Genomic DNA, 18,425 nt, shown 5'->3' on the forward strand with positions numbered 1-18,425 from the left:
AACAAACCTGCTTTATTACTTTCTTGATCGTCCTGTGAGATTCTTTTTATTCTCTTACGATATTTGAGTTGGATGAACACATCGCTTCTAAAGGTTTTTTTTTCTGGATAGATCGCCCCTAAAGGTTGAATCAGACTGAGATTCCATAATCCTCAACTGCGTAAGAACATGTCATGGTCATGTCCAACTCCTTTCATCTTCAACCCACCATTTGCCCCCCTGAACATTCCAAGAAATAGCATCTCTCTCTCTCTCTCCAACAAACACACTCAAACCAGATGTGTACTTTTGTCAATCTTTGCTCACATTTAAGACAAAACACAATCTTAACCCCCCTCATTTTCCTAGAACGCAGGATAGACAATGACACTATCATTGTGTCTATATATGGATATGTACATGTAAATTTCAATGACTTTGCTGTGGAATACATATGCTTCCAAGTCCACTTCATGGGGTCTCCTCACTCCACGCGCTTGTGTGCTTCCACCTTTGTGTTTCTTGCACCTTCCATCTACCTTCCTCGAGCTCCTCTTTTTCTTCTTCTTTATGCTCCACATTGTTTCATCTTAACTTACATTTTCATTATTTTAACTGCTAATGCATTTGCATATTAAATAAACATTGTGTGTGCTCGTTTTGTACCTTGATTTCCATCATTAGGCGGTTATTTAACTTATTGTACTTGATATATTTAATGTGTTTGTACTTTTTTAGTTGTGATACATTCTATGTACTTTCAATATTGTTGTTAATTCCAAATAGTGAGATATAGTTAATCTAACTAAAAGAGGGTTGTTACTTATTTTCCTGCTGATTCTAAAGAATTTATTGACTTTCTTGATTTTGTACATTTGTTTTTAAACTAATTTGCAGCTTCTATGTACTTTCTTCAAGTGGGGGTTTTTGTCATTTTATGTTTGTTTCGGGTTTCGGCTAGACATAATTGGTGTACTTTATAAGTGAGGAAGTTGTGGTGTTTTGGGTTAATTACTTGAGATCATTCATTTTTTATCGATTGTTGCTTCTTGAGCTGTTAACTCTCATTTTAGTTTGTGATGGTTCCACCGAAACGACCTTGTGGTGTGCAGGGTGATGATGAGTCTAATGTTCCTCGATGTGATCCAAGAAAACGGGTTCCAATGGCACGGTAGGCTGTCATTCTTTGTATTTGATTCATCTTTTTAAATTTGCTTGTCCCTTTTTAGTTAAGTATGTGGGCATGTTCTATGTGCAGTATATTTGGAGATGTTATGAGGGGAAGTTCACAGCATGAAATTGGGTCAAGTCTAGAACCTTTCTTTCGCAGAGTGGTAAGATTTCTATATGCTTATGAAGTTAATATATATATATATAAATATATTTCTCTTTTTAAATAAATATAAATTATTTAGAAATGAGAAGTTAGCAACCTATGAATGAGAGTCCTAAACGGTATTGTTAAAAAAAGTACAATAAGTTAAATATATCACAACTAAAAAAGTACAAACACATTAAATATATCAAGTACAATAAGTTAAATAACCGCCTAATGATGGAAATCAAGGTACAAAACGAGCACACACAATGTTTATTTAATATGCAAATGCATTAGCAGTTAAAATAATGAAAATGTAAGTTAAGATGAAACAATGTGGAGCATAAAGAAGAAGAAAAAGAGGAGCTTGAGGAAGGTAGATGGAAGGTGCAAGAAACACAAAGGTGGAAGCACACAAGCGCGTGGAGTGAGGAGACCCCATGAAGTGGACTTGGAAGCATATGTATTCCACAGCAAAGTCATTGAAATTTACATGTACATATCCATATATAGACACAATGATAGTGTCATTGTCTATCCTGCGTTCTAGGAAAATGAGGGGGGTTAAGATTTCTAACTTCTCATTCATAGGTTGCTAACTCTCATTCATATTTCTCTTTTTAACAATACCGTTTAGGACTCTCATTCATAGGTTGCTAACTTCTCATTTCTAAATAATTTTTAGTAAATTTGAGCTTTTTGTACGGACTGTACCTCAAATACCGTGTTCAAGTTTGAATGTCATAAAATTTGATGAAGTTCTTAACAGAACCATGTCTTGGTTTTCTGGGGTACAACAAATTAGCATAGCTTCACGACTCTATAAACACTCTTAAATATATATGTAAAATCAACCATAATTAGCTCGTAATGGCACAAGTGCCTTTATCAGTTTAATTTTTTCATCATGATACCCTCAGTTCCCTTGTTGAATACAGAATTACTGTAGTATATGTCGATGTTTTCTACCTCTTTGATATTGTTGCTTTACTATATATATTCAGCACTTCATTAACTTGAGGGTGAAATTGGTTAGTGGATAATCATATCTGTTTTGATGTATCCTACTAATTGAAAAAACCAAAAATAGATGAAAAACATACTTTTCTACTCAATTGTCTCTAATGATTCCGTTATTTGTTTCTAGGTGCGGGATGAGGTCAACCTCACAGTTCAACGCTTTTATCATTCATCTACAAGGTTTCATTCAATTATTTCATATGTTTTAAACATTAGGTCGTCTCAATATGGAGGATAAAGATATAATTATGATTTTTATTGGATTGGTCAATGACTCAATGTGATTGTGTTGGCATAAAATGTAGCTGACAGTGAATGCTTATAAGCTCTAATCATAATCTGCCTTTTCGATAATTGGTTGGATTGTACTCTTCATATCCCGGCTACTTCAAAGTTTATTTAGATAGACTTAGCTTACCTCAGATAGTGTGGAGGACCTAACTCTTGAATTTGAATTTACCTGCTCCCTTCCATCCAAATCTCCTTCATTTAAATTTAAATTTCAAAGTTTGGCTTTGTTATATATATTTACTTTTTCAATTGGAATATCCCTTAAAAAGATTTGAATAGTTTTCATGACCTTGGCAGTTTACTAAATTAGACATTGGAAATTTACTAAATTAAGTTTTCATGCAACCTATGTATTTAAAAATTTTCAGATGCACAGAACTATAGAACTTAAACTTGTTATTCTTCTTATATCTTGTCTTTATTTACTGCATGTCTCATGAACTACCAATATACTTCTACAATTTGCAACAAAAGGAGGTAAATAGAAGATGATAATAATTAATTAAGAAATTCAAAACAAGAAAATAGTTGTCTTCTTATTGTCAACTGCTTTAAGATCATTATGTTTTTATTTTTTACCAGATATAATTTTATAAGAAAATTATGACTACTATTTGTTCATGAAATTTCTCGTGTCTTCCCTAATCTGTTAGTCTCTCTCCAATTATATTGTTTTACTAGAATATGTTACCTGATTTATCATATTCAAATCTCTTAGAGGCAGAGCCTGAATATTTATACAACAAAGGCCAGGCTTTTTTGTTTGTTAATTTAGTTGAACCATGACTGTTATTTTGAGGCATTTACCCAGAGTATGGTGCATATGAATTTTGTCAAGCTTGCTTATGTAAGTTTGCAACTGTCTGCATGTTTTTGGTAATATGGTAACATTGATCTGACTGCCCAAGTCTAACTGGATATATTGATATTCTCTATTTAGTAAAGTCGACTGGTCAATGCGTCATCTTTTGCAGTTTTTGCTTCCATGTCACTGCAGATCAAGTTCAAGGGTCTGGCAATTGGTATTTCAGCATAAGTTTCCCGATATTTTGTTCACTTGCACCAAGGTTGCGTCCACGGATGGTGAGCCTATCAAAGTAGTTTTAGTGGACCCTAGCTCTAAAAAGACAATTACTTCGGGACCTTTATCCTCAATGAAGATTGAGATTGTCGTTCTTAACGGTGATTTTGTTGCCGATGAAAGAGAGAACTGGACTGAGGAAGATTTTAAGCACAATATCATACGAGAAAGAGAAGGGAAAAGACCGTTGGTGACAGGGGATCTTACAATAACCTTGCAGGATGGAGTTGCTAATCTGGATAACGTCTGCTTTACAGATAATTCATGTTGGACAAGATGTAGGAAGTTTAGGTTAGGGGCAAGGCTGCAAGGTGGTTCCCCTGAAGTCAGAGAGGCAAAAAGTGAAGCCTTTGTGGTGAAAGATCATCGCGGAGAAGGTAAGTTTCTCTTTCCTGCCAGCATGTTTTTTGATTTTTTTCAAATCTGGAGTTTCATTTTATTATATGCTCCATTTTGAAGCATATTTGTTGTTCGTGTTGTATGACAAAATGGGAAAAACATTTATGCGATAACATTTTAGAACTTGCAATATATTTGCTAACTAGTATTTCTAATGTTAAGGGTAAAGGAGATATTCATAGCTATTCTAAATCTTATTTTTTCATCCAGCATACAAGAAGCATCACCCTCCATTATTAGCTGATGACATTTGGCGTTTGGAAAAAATAGCAAAAGATGGTGAATACCATAAGCGACTAGTGGCACTTGCTGGAATATCCACAGTGAAAGAATTTCTTCAGATGTATGTCACGGATCCTTCCTCGCTGCGCAGAGTATGACTCCTATTCTACTGTTACATTTTAATGTTTAAGAATGACTTTTAGTTCTGCAGAATTTCTAATTAATTATAGAGACTTTGTGCCGTAAAATACATAGGTGATTGGTGGTGACAGTGGCATTTCGAACAAAATTTGGGACACAATCATTGAACACGCTACAACTTGTGTTCTAGATAATAAAATGTACCTGTACACCGGAGCTGCACAAAGGGTTATACTCGTGTTCAACTCCATCTGGAAGGTTATAGGAGCAACCTTTGATGGAAAAAATTACCAAAATCTGGACAGTCTAAGCTTTCCTCAGATGGTGTGTGCTTTAATACTTATCATAAGAACTAAATACTTACATTTTGTGCCTTGATTTCTGCAGTTCCTTAATGCGAATCCGTGTCATGTTAGTTCACAGGCACTTTTGCACATTACTCAATGCGAATTAGGAAAAGATAATTGTTAACTGCGTTACTAAAACTTCATTCGTATTTCTTTTTGTGCTTTATCTAGTAAAGTAACACCACTCACCTTTGTCATCTAAGTTTGGTAACTAGTTTTATTTGCTTCTGGAATTATATCCAGTGTTTAACTTGTTTCAAATGATGGACGGGTGAGTGATGATTCTTTCTCAATTTAATATACAAAGTCTGTAATGTATTTGTTCTAGCCATAGGTGGTTATTTTGCTAAATATGAATTGTTAAAAATTAATGAATTTCAGTTTTTATTTTTCCATCACCATATCCATCATAAATCTGCAATTTTAAGCTTTAGACATTTATATCTCCCTTTAATTTGCACTGATGAAGAATGAACTCTGATATAAATTTGACAGCGGTTGGTTGAGGAAGTGAAACAGCAGGCTTATCTAAGTTTAGATGATTTGGTGCCATTCAGTGAACAACCCTTTATTGACCCAGCAACACTATTGTCAAGTCTTCATTCTGAACCTCTTTACAGTTCTAGTACAACTGTAGTAGATACGAACAACCTAATTGCAGACCAAGGTATGCAAACTATCCAGGGTTATCTTCAATATTGATCTGTTGTCAACTCATTTACTATTTTCTGTTGAAACAAAATTACTTGTAGTTCCATATCATTACATCCATCTTTAAAGTTTACTAACAATTTCTGCTTAAGGCTATTTTCATATGAAAACATCCGCACCAGATGTTTTTGAAGAGGGTAAAGGAAGTTCACTGGAAGTTTCCCGGACAAATAACTGTCATCCGATGCAGGCATTTTTGCCTGCTAACAGTTTCAAGATGGAAGATATTGGCTACGGATTTGAAAATGAAAGGCATGATCCTCAAAGTGGATTGCTGAACTCAGTTTTAATGACTGGGAATTTAACCACTGATGACATATTTAAGGTCCGAAAATCGACATGGCAATGGAATGAGCTTTTTCTTGACTCCAACAATCAGTCAGCTGTCTTTGTTCCTTCTGATATCGACTGTGGTTGTTCAAGCAATCAAAGACCAAAAGCAAGGTGGTGTAAGTTACGAGCTGTCATAACATGGGGAATATTCGTCAGGCGGGATGTAGCTGCTAAAAGAAGGGCAAGGTCTTTGGGTCTATTATAGCTTGGCTCATGTTACAGAAGTTGAGCTGGTTCAGTGCCATAAACAACTTGTACATATAGCTTCTTGGCCTTGTCAGTACATACTTGTATCAAATACCTTTTGTATTAAGTACAGTAATGGCTTTGGAGTCCTATTTTCATGTTTATGTAATTTCTTCCTGGGCTCAATATTGGCCCACTTATTTTGGGCCCTATACACTCCTTGACTTATTATATAACCCACTACAATATAACATATAATTATATAAAAGATAAATCTTATTCATATTTAACCATCCATTCTCTGAAATAAAATATAGAATATCTCTTCAATATATAATAGGAGAATAAAGGATAAAAATCATGAGACAATTTATTTATGAACATTTTAATCAGCTTGAAATGTCTAATTTGCTCTTATATTTGCTATTCATTCAAAATGAATGTTTTTTTGTGAGAATTGAATTTGAGTGTCACTATTGCTTTACGTGGCATCAAATTGCTAAGCCAATTAATCAGATGTGAACATAAAAGGCATGCTTGTGTCTTTGAAATGATAACTATCTGGTGTTTTAATTATTTAATATTATTAAGACTTACTAATAATTTTAATCATATTTTTTATTTTTTTATTTTTCATTTTGTATTATATTATTACATAGCATAAATTAGTTATATATGATATGTAGTCAACTTAAATTAAATATTTTGTTAAATCCGGTGATACCAAACATATTGAATTAGATTGAAATAAAAAAAATTACGATAAAATCTCGATAAGTTAATAAAACGTAACGAAATTAGTATGTGCAATAGTATAATATATATTATAGTGTGAAGATATTATAGATGTTATATACTTAATTTAAATTAATTAATTATTTGAATTTTGAAATTAAAATCATAATTAATATATTTGTACAAATAATATTTGATATGCCAGATAAATTACAGATTTCTAATATTCCAATTTCGTATCAAGAATAATAAGATAATCTAAATAATTTATGAACATGCGTATTATTTTCTTCGTCTTATACATCTTGATTTGGTTAACTTTCTAAGGTGAGATTGATCAATTTGACTATGAATCATACTTATAGACACACATCTACAATTTAACCGAAAATAATTATAAAATTTATATTATTAGAAAATATTTGAAATGTAATTTTAAGAGAGTAAAATCTTAAATTTTAGTTATTTGGTCTAATTGACCGTAAAAAGTCAATAATTATAAGATAAATTGAGTACTATTAAAAGTACCAACAAATCAAAACTATATTCAATTTTTAATTTGGATCAATAGATATAACTATTAATTGTACTCACAAGTCATAACTATATTCGATTTTTGATTTGGACTAATATATAAGCTTATTTCGAACTCAGCATTGGAACTCAAATTAATTTTTGAAACATACACAAAATTTGACTATTTTTCACAAATAATTTCATAGCCCGATTAGGCTGAAATGTCATTCTTTACTCTCAAATTTAGTAAGTTTGTTTGTTAGTTCGATGCGTGAACTTAATTAATTGGGGTGTTTGTAACATTATACATCCACAAAAAATTAGTGTGTTAGTTAGGGACTTGGCCCGGTTATTGAAATACTCAAGATTTGGTCTCAATTATCGCACGATCAGGTAAAAGTATGATCAGGTAAAAGTATGAACGCTATACTCAACAAACTGTAAGTAAATTGTATATTATTTCATATAACAAAAATTACATTTTTATTCAAAAGTTTTTTAACGAATATTGAACCTCGCGCAATTGTTTAATTTGATACGAAATTATTTAATGTCGTAAAAACTTTAATCATCCTGTTTAGCATAATAAATCATCACATTATATTTATATGAGAGACCTGAAAGATTAGGTAACTAGGTATATTCAAAATTATTTTAATATTTTAAAATGTAATATATATATTAATAAGAACTTATAAATACACTAAACTAAAAGATTTGATTCGATCCGTTCTGTATTTTAAACAAACATATTTATAATAATTACAAAAATGATCGCATGAATTCTTTAATAGAAATTAAAAAGAATTTTCTAATAAATATATGAAACAAGGTTGAAATTATTCAAAAATAAAACTTTACAATGATTAAAATAATGTTAAGTGATCCATATACAAGAAAACTTAAATTAACACGATCACACATGATGACATTTTAAAATAAATATCTCACGTATACACAATACACATGCTAAATTTTCTAAATACACTTGACAACCCATGGATACCGGACATACACAAACTATAATTGATATCAACATATCTTAAAATTGGACATCATATACAATCAAAATATTTGTCTGGATCAGAATCACCAATTATTCAAAAATAAAACTTCATAATGATTAAAATAATGTTAAGTGGTCCATATACAAGAAAACAATATTTGCCTAACTTACATTAACACGATCACACATGATGACATTTTAAAATATATATCTCATATATACACAATACACATACTACATTTTTTAAATACACTTTGACAACCCATGGATACCGGACATACACAAATTATAATTAATATCAACATATCTTAAACTTGGACATCATATACAATCAAAATATTTGTCATGATCAGAATCATCAAAGTTAAAAAAACAGACTATGAACAAGACGCAATTTATCATCACTCTACGGTCTAAATAATCATTGAGTATAAGCTGCTTTAAGATGTACATATATTAATCATATTGTCATTGACTTTAATTTGTATTTTCTAAAAAAAACTCGCCAAAGATGAAGTTTAAAAATTTATACACTTATTTAGCAAAAAAAATTTATATACTTTTGAATTTTTAAAAATTGTTAGAAAATGGCTCGTGTCTCGCATGAGTTATTATGCTAGTTCTTATATGATTTAGTAAATATCACCTAAAAATTCTCCAACGAGTAAAAAAATATATTCGATGATTACCAAATGACATTGAGTTTTGATACTAATAAATCACTTATGGCTAATAACTAATAACTTAAATAATAGATAATCAATAAATTCGCCCTTGACTAACTTCACAACATCTGTCTATCTATTATTTATCTATTATATATATAATAGAGTAATTAGGAGGTTGATTGAGATATTTTATCATATTAAAATTACTACATTACCCCTCATAATTGTATATTAATAATTATTTCATTTAATATGCATGTATTAATTGAATCTAACTTAATATTATTGTTGTATTAATTAGTATGCCTCATTATTACGTATATTTATTACTAATTCATTATCTAAAATATTTAACAATTTATAACTATATGTATGTATATATTTATCTTATTATGATAATACAAAAAATATTATAATAAAGTATCGTTATCATAAAATGACAAAAATTAAATATAAACAAAGATCAGACTGAAATTTTTAAGGCTAAATGTGATGCACTGCTAAAAAATTTCAAACATATTTAGATATAACAAATATAAAACTTTCATTTTCATAAGAAAAATATTTAAACAAACTTGAGAATCATTAATATTACGATACATACTTTCAGTTCATGAGATCATCGGTCTCACAAAATATACTTCCATCAAGATCAACAATCATGTAACTCACTTATCGCACTTTTAACAAAATATCGCACTTTTAACAAAATGCATTAGTATTTTTTTAAAAAAAACAACTCATTCGCATTTTAAACATGTGTGGTGAAAAAGACTGACAATTGCTACAGTAAATACTGCAAACCCAAAATAAAAAATTAAGGCAACTAAAGAAAATGAACTAAATTTTTTCTTAATCGATTAACATGATCTTGTTAAATAATTTTGAATGTCCATACTCGGTGGCACCAATTGTAAAATTTCAAAATTCAGAACACTAAAAAGTACATATTTTACGAATATTATATATTTTTTATTCGATCTAAAGTTAGAAAATAGATAATCTCACAATATAATATATACTTCATTTATGTTTATTAAAACAGTTCATACGTGAGTTTAAAAAAAATTTGTGCCTCGCGCGGGTAATTATAGAATATAAAAATCGGAGAAGCTTATACTTACAATAGAGGTCACTGCACACGCAAAACATGCTATATATCTACTTAACAAGCATGTATACAATGAAGCCGCCTCCCCTCCTCTGTCCCCTCTCCTAGGGTTTTTCAATTTTCAAGTAAATCGAGGGGCTTCTACTGGTTTTCTCCAGTGGAAAGCCCCAATCCCTTCATTTTTTATTCTCGTTGATTTCTTTTCAATAAAATCCAATTTTTTTGGGTATTTGTGTGTTTCTCCTCTTGGAGTGTGTATCTGTCTCTCCTTTTGGAGTGTTTGTTATGTTTTTGCTTAGTCATGCTTGGGTTAATCTGGCTACTTTGAAAATGATTTATGTGGTTTTGTGGGAGATCTGTTTTTCGTGCATTAAATTTGGGCTGGTGCCGATTATTACAAGAGCTTACTTTTCACAACTAAAATATATTCATCTTTTGAGATCTTTCACCCCCGGCTTGTGTATACCTGGTTTTTGGCATGTAGATAGCTTGGGTGCTTCTGAACATTGGGCTACAAGTGGTGCGTATGTGAAGGTCATTTGTGATATTACTAGTTCCAGGATTGGTACATGTATGATCGATCAGGAAGCTATTTTAATCTTTTTTCATTCAAAGAATCGTGAGATTCATGATGTTAAACAGTCTGAAAATATAAGCGACTATTTGCTTAGCTCGTTTATTTGTTTAATCCTGACTGTATTTTTTTCGATGGGAGTTTTGTTCCTATTGAAATTAAGTTGTAATTTTGGTTGATGCAATTTATAAAAAGCATTTTGTCAAAAAAAAACAAGCATGTATACAAATTTTAAAATATTTCAGAATAGAGCAATGCCCGTGCCTCGCACGGCTATGATTTTTAAATGATATCATAGTTTTGATACTAATAAATCACTTATGGATATTAATAACTAATCACTTAAATAATATATAATTAATAAATTCGCCCTTCACTAACTTCACAACATTTATCTATTATACATATTATAGGTGACCATGAGTTTTCCACCTATTTAATAAATTACTTATATACCGTTTCAACCAAATTAAGTTTAAAATATTTTTTATTAGAATCGAACTCATGACCTCATGAAACAAGAAAGATTATGATGAAGTATACAACCATTACACCAACACAATCTTTGATACAGTTTTGTAAAATCATTAACTATATGTCTTTAACAAAAGTTTATAACGCTATTTAATAAATTACACATATATCACTTTAACACCGGCTAACCCTATGAACAAATGAAATTACATTCACATCTATAACCATTTTAATAGACGGGAGTTATAATTATTAAATATTTCTTTAAAAAAATTTAAAAATATGCATATTATACAAACGATAAGAATATGTGTAATGATTAAAATTTATTTATACGAAAAATCATTTATGTGAACAACATTTTTTGCGCCACTAATTGACACCATAATATTTTGTATAAATTTCGAAAATTTTAACATAAATACAAAAATTCCTGATCCCGCGATTTAAAAAAAATCAGAATAGGTGGGGATATCATGAATTTTTTAGATATATGGTGTACATATTAGGTGTGAATAGAGGAGAGAAATGTCAATATACTTGACTTGTGTATATTCCTGATTCTTAGGACTTTAGTTCTTAGGACTTTAGCACATAGAACTTTGGTTCTGTATCCCTGATTTAAGGAGTTGTATAGTTATGTGTGTGTTGTAATCTGTCTATTAAAAGGTAGTTCATATGATAGAATCATATATCAATTTTTCTGAACATTCATAGATCTTTTTTCATAGGTCTTTTTTCTTGATCCAAAGATCTTTGGTTGCACTGTTTTCGTGCACGACCATTCTCAAAATCGAAGTAAGCTAGACCCTAAATCTATCAAATGTATATTTTTAGGTTATTCTTCTCATCAAAAGGGTTATAAATATTATTCTTCTATCACTCAGAATATATATAACTCTATGGATGTCACTTTTTTTGAAAAACTTGCTTATTACAATTATGAGATTCAGGGGGAGAATGCAAGTGAATCTCATATTTGGGACAATATTTCATGTATAAAAACCAATTCCAACTCTCAAGTCACTGATAATCAAGTTTCTTTGTAAATTACTGAAAATTCTCCAATCCCTTCTTTATCTTTGACTCATACCAGAAAATAAAGAAACTCTCATCTAAAGAAGAAGAAATAAATCTGGTAAAGTTATAGAGCATGTTAGGTCACACACACACTGTAGAGGGGGTGAATACAGTGTATAGTACACTCAAATCGAACTTTAAGAACTTAAGTAACAGAAAACAAACTTTATTGAAACAATAAACTCTGTTACAGTATGGAACTGTTACCTCTCAGTGATGAACAAATATCACGAGAGCTGCAAGGGTTACAATGAATAATCTTTTCTAATAATGATAACACTTGTAGTGTAAACCCTATGTCTGTGTTTATATACTACACAGTTACAAGATAATCGCTAATTGATATGGAATATAATTCTGCTTCCTAAAATATATCAATAAGATATCTTTTCTTCCAAGTATTCCATTCTTCACGGAATTCCTTCTTCATGCATATCTCTTCTTATGTTTATCTCGATCTTCTTTCCTTTAATCAGCTACTGTCCTTATCTGATTGTCCTTCAGCACTTAAGTTCTGATATCTATCTTCTGATGATTATCTCCTGATAATATAAGTACTGATATCCTTAAGTCCTGACTTCCAGTATAAGTACTGATCAACAGTTAAGTACTGATTTATCCTGTTCACGTAAGATTCTGAAAGCTAAACATAAAACATATTAGCCATGACATTATCAAATATATCTAACAATCTCCCCCAACTTGTATATTAACAAAATATACAAGTTTAACAGATATTTGATGATGTCAAAAATATTAAGTACAAATGCATGAGAAATTGACTAGATAACTACAACTTACAGTCCTTAAAGTTTTTACCAATTTCAACTTCTGATAACAACTTCAATCTGTATAAATATCAGAATTTAAGCAGTTGTAGATCTTCGACTTGGCTTCTTCATTTTCTGATCTCTCTGATGTCAGGAGTTGTTCTGAGATAGTTCTTCAACAAACATTTCTCAGCATATCTTAGTTCATCAATCATTCTCCTTTTAACATCTTTAAGCTCTGCAGTATCTTCACCAGTTTGAAAGATTGCAGCTCTGAGATCATTAATCTTTGCTTTTCTCAACTCCTGATCTAGTCTTATGACATAAGCTTTGTCAGACTCAAGATTGAATTCAAGTCCCTTAATACCAAGATACGTTCTGATCTGTGCAGTATTAGGCTTCATATCAACAATATCACCATTGTGATCTCTGTACTTTGGAACATATATGCTGTCAGACTTAACAGAATAAAGCCTTTTCTGTCTCTGAATCTGTTCTTTTAAGTAGTTTGCAGCAGTCTCTGTTATTCTGTCATCCACTTGAAGTAAGAAAAGTACATGCTCCAATTCTTCAAATTACTTCAAAGGAATGACATTTTGTCTTATATGATAAACCCTACCATCTATCATAAAATACAACATGATGTATTCTTTCAAGTAGGTATGGTAAACCATCTGTACAAATTCCAGTTGATTCAATCTCTCAGGAGTTGCTCCAATACCTGGTTCACTCAAGGAAGTTGGATCATTGGTAGTGTTGTGTACTCTTCTTTCATCAGCACTTCCCAATCCAGTTTTATCTCTAGCTTCCTTTCCAGTAACTACTCTTGCTTCAAAACCACTTGCAGTAGTCTTCAAAGATTGAGTCTGTTTTGCTTTAGTGAATCCTGGTAGGAGTGTCTTTGATCTATTTTCTGATATCAAGTTAACTTGAGCTCTGTCAGAGGTTACTTGCTTCTTCTGAATATCAGAACTTACAATTTCTTGACTCTGAACAACTTGAGCCATGTCAGAGGTTGTTTTAAGAACTTTTCTTGAAGTCAGAGCAAGATCATCTTTTTCATCAGCAATTTCTTCTTCCTCAGGAGGTACATAACCCTTGATAGGTTCACCAACCTTTTCTTTACCCTTAGATCTTGGATCTATATGTGGTTGTGATCTAGCCAATGTTGCTTCAGTATGTGTCCTTTCTTTGATCACAATGCCTTTAAGTTTTGGAAGTGACTTTTTACCAGAAGCTTCAGATTTAGATGTGACTTTCTCTGATTTAAGTCTGGCTTCTTCTTCCTTTAAACTTTCCAAGTCCATTCCTGGATTTTCTTGAAGAAATAACTGTCTTGACATTTCCTCATCAAGATCTAGAAGTTCATCAGAACTTATCCTTTTACCAGCAGCAGAACTTATTCTTTTCCCAGTATCAGAACTTGTTCTGTGACTAGCTTGTCTTGATGTAAACCTTCTACCTTGACTATGACCGCTACCCATTCCAGAGTTTCCTTGGTCATCTTTTCCATCATCCTTTCCTTGCAGTGTCTTGTTGGTTTTGCATTTGGACTTAATTACCTTCTCCCCCTTTTTGGCATCAGCAGGTAGTAAAAGAGAGATAAGTAGTTCCACTGAGGTCTGGATTTCAGTAAGTTGCGATTGCTGAGAAGCTTGATTTGTCAGAATTTGATCAATCTGAGCTTGTTGTTTCTCTTGAGTTTTCTCAATATAAGCAATCCTGTCAATGGTAGGTTGAAAGAACTTTTTCTTATCAATTTTCCAAACTTGTTCCTGTTTGATAAAGTTCTCCTGAATCTTGTGTAGCTCTGCATGAGTAGTTGAATGAAGACCTTGTAGATGTTTAGTACTCAATGCAGTGACTCTAAGCTGAGTTCCATTCCTTAGTTCACTCCTGACCTGCAGGAGTTTCACTCCAAGGCATTGGTGCATCCCTGATAACAAACTCCTTTACCAGTTCAGACTTAGGAAGAGTCGGTGGTGGAGTATGTCCTGAAGGACCTGCTTCATCAGCATCGACAGTTGGAGCAGCTTCACCAGTATCTCCAACATTTGCAGCATCAGAACTTAAAGAATCAGTATCTTCTGATAAGACAACAGTGTGAGTAGCAATGGAGGCTTCAACATCCTCTAATTGCTGATCTGATACTAAGTTCTGATCAACAGCCATATCCTAATGCTCACCTAAAATCTGATCATCAGCATCTTGATGCAGAGAAGGTGTTGTTGATAACTCTGGAGTTTGAACAACATCAGTAACAGGTGTTGTGGAAGGATTATTTGCTGTTGGAGCTTCTAAGAAAAGTATTTCAGGCACAACCAGGTTCTGAATATCAATTTCAACACTTGTGCCTGGATCAACAAGAGACACAGATGGTGAGTTAGCCTTGTCAGATACAGCTTCCTGAGATGGAGTTGATGGAGAAGAAGTGACTGGAGCAAATTCCTTGTCTTGTGAGATCAGAGATTCCTGATCCCCTTCCTTAGCTGCTTCCTCTTTATCATCTGAAACTGGCCTTTATGCCCTCTGTTTCTTGTACTTCCTTGTTGATGTGGATTCCTTGGGAGTTTCAGGAACTATCATTCGTCTAAGCCTCTTGAGAAGCCTAGAACCCCCAATTTCAGAATCCTTCTGAGAAACCTCTTTCTCAGCTTCAGAAACAATAGGTTCTCGAGAAGAAACCTGTTCCTCAGAATCAGATTCATCTCTCAATACAATCCTCCTTCTCTTTTGAGATGTTTGAGGAATAGTTTTTGTCCTCTTTGGCTTGGAGGATGAGGGTTTAACAGTCTGTGAAGTAGAGAGATAGGATTTGAGATAATTCATGAGGGTAGGTTGAGTAGAATGAGTGGTAGGTGCTGAGGATGATGGTTTTTGGGTGTTTGTGGTTGGTTGGAAATCAAAGTAAACAGATCTATAAGTATCAGGATCAACATTTACTAGGATCTGTTTTACAGACTGAGGAATCTGTAATGGTCTAACCACTTTTTTCTTTGTATCAGCATTTACCAGATCATTAAAGTATCGTTTTGCAACTCTAAAAGGTGGGGTTGAGGAACTGACTAATTGAGGTTCATCAGTACAAAAAGTATATAGAAGTTGACAGAATCTAGCAAAATAGACAATATTTCTATTCTCTGTCATCCTATCCCCAATAAAACCAATTATTCCAGTTGCAAAATCAAAATGAGTTTGATGAATAATGGCATACCCTATGTGCTGACTCAGAATTGGGATAACATCAAAATTCGAACATTTGTTCCCAAAAGCTTTGGTGATGTAGTCAAAGAAGAAACTCCATTCTCTTCTGATATTAGCCCTTTTTAACTGCCCAAGCTTTGCCAAACTCTTTTCATATCCCAAATCAGCCATTAACTCCTGAAGTGCTGATTCCTCTGGAGTTGAAAAAGTACAATTTTCTGGGAGATGTAGAGCTTTGCGTATTGTACCAGGAGTGACTACATAGGATGAATCACCCACTTGGAAGATAATACTGGGAGTTCCTCGTTTACCATCATCATCAAAAACTCCAGTCCTCCAGAACCTCAGAACTTGTTGACTTGAAAATAATTCAGGCTGAGTTAAGGCGTACCCAACCTCACTATGTGCAAGAAGATCTTGCACAAAGTGTAATTCAGATGGAGCTTCAGCATGATCAAGAATTGCAGCATAGTTGTTTGGAACAAACTTTGCTCCATCAATGATTAAATCCTTTGGTGCCATGTGAAAAAAAATATTGAGATTCAAGTATGCCTGTTGGGTGTTTGAGATAATGTCTGTATGAAAAACCAACGTGAGAAAGAATGAGAAAGAGAGTAAAAGTAAGGAGAGAGATAAAGTATAAAGAAAATAAAAACTTAAAGAAATCTTCTCTCTATTGTACTTATACTCTGAACAAAAAATGTTACCGTTGGACACCTGTCAGACATGCAGTAATAACGGTCAGTTACTGGGCTCGAGAAAACAGGAATCATTACTTACCCAGTTGCCTAGTTTCAAGGAAAAACCGTTCCATTAATCAAGAGAAACAGTTTTAATTCAAAATTTAAACCATTAGTACTGATTGAATTATTTTTCACTGCATCATTGATATTCTGAAAATACATCACATGAAAATGACCAAGATAAATTAGATGAGTAAGTGCTGAAAATGAATCAGAACTTAATATAAAACAAAATATATATGGTCATCAGAACATCAATCAGGATTTATCAACACAAGATGAAATAAATCAGAGACAAAATCTTGAAGTAAAAACAACTTTCATTAATATATCAAGACAATACATTTACGAAATGGAAATTACATCAATACTTATACAAGATTTTCCCTAAGCTCCTAATCCTAACATCAACAGCTTTAGTCCTAGCTAAGAAGCCTGACAAAGCCGAGGATGAAGAAGAACAGGAAGAAGACAAGATTAAGTCATCTTCCTCTTCCTATCTTCGACGAACAAGATGGCGAGTCGTATGATTCGCTCTTGCTGACGGATAGCTTCCCGCCTTTCTTCCTCCAATCGCTCCAGATGGCGATGGTAATCCATATAGAAGAATAGAAGGTGAGTCAGCACCTCCTGTGGGACAGAATCCCAGATCTCCTCAGGAATGGCTGTTACATGCCACTCCTGCTGCCACTCGGCACAACTTAGCTCCATATTGAAGGTTTGGTAGTTCAAAAACATGTTGTATCGGACCATTGTGTTTTTGACAGAAAAAGGAGGATAAGTGTGTGAGAAGAATGTGATGGAAAGACTGATGTGAAGTGGTTGCTTATATAGGCAAGAGAATGCCAAGAGACACAAAGATATTTAATGCTGACAGGTAGAATTAATTCTACCTCGTCTCCCTAGACTTTGAAAAAGAATAACAGACATTGGAAAGATGAATCATGGTCTAGACCGCACAAGACACAAGAAACAGTGGACTGTTCAAGTACGAATACCATTAATCCTAATCATAGTGACTATTAATCTTCCACTTCAACATATTCTAGTTCGAACTGAGACTGTTATCAAATTTTATTCACAGATAAGCCAAGTAAAGGATTAGACTGAGAAATCAGAACTTAGACCTATACCAGAACTTAACAGTCATCAGAACATAATTTCTTAACTCGAAAAAGGAATGCCCATCTTAGTAAATACTCATACAAGTTCTGAGTTATGGACGTCAGAACTTAATCATCAGAACATGTAACTTAGAACTTCTCCTCAGAATTTGTGCAATAATGACACTATGACTGTTTATCTAAAATAACATAGACCACCACAGAAATTTTCATCATTCAGATGGAGTGATTAGTGTGTGCATTAAGCTAAAAACAGACAAAGAGTAAAGTCTGATTCACTTCAGTACATCTTAGAAATAAGGCATAACTAAAATTTTGCTAAAGATCTGTCATCGTCTTGAAACCTACTGATGAATGAGTTCATGCTTGAGTCCATCTCAACTGTTTTGTGC

General features: G+C 32.7%; 1 protein-coding gene across 1 annotated transcript; it reads left to right on the forward strand.

Moving 5' to 3' along the window:
- The first annotated feature begins 5 nt into the window (after nucleotides 1–5).
- On the forward strand, nucleotides 6–6,228 carry LOC141664725 (calmodulin-binding protein 60 B-like). The gene is made up of 8 exons (XM_074470681.1): nucleotides 6–1,150; nucleotides 1,238–1,313; nucleotides 2,445–2,497; nucleotides 3,606–4,066; nucleotides 4,299–4,462; nucleotides 4,566–4,775; nucleotides 5,294–5,465; nucleotides 5,602–6,228. The coding sequence occupies exons 1-8, from the start codon at nucleotides 1,059–1,061 to the stop codon at nucleotides 6,045–6,047; spliced, it is 1,674 nt and encodes a 557-aa protein (XP_074326782.1). The 5' UTR covers nucleotides 6–1,058; the 3' UTR covers nucleotides 6,048–6,228.
- Nucleotides 6,229–18,425: the final 12,197 nt, after the last annotated feature.

The sequence above is a fragment of the Apium graveolens genome, chromosome 1 (genome assembly GCF_009905375.1).
Source record: "Apium graveolens cultivar Ventura chromosome 1, ASM990537v1, whole genome shotgun sequence".
NCBI lineage: Eukaryota > Viridiplantae > Streptophyta > Magnoliopsida > Apiales > Apiaceae > Apium > Apium graveolens.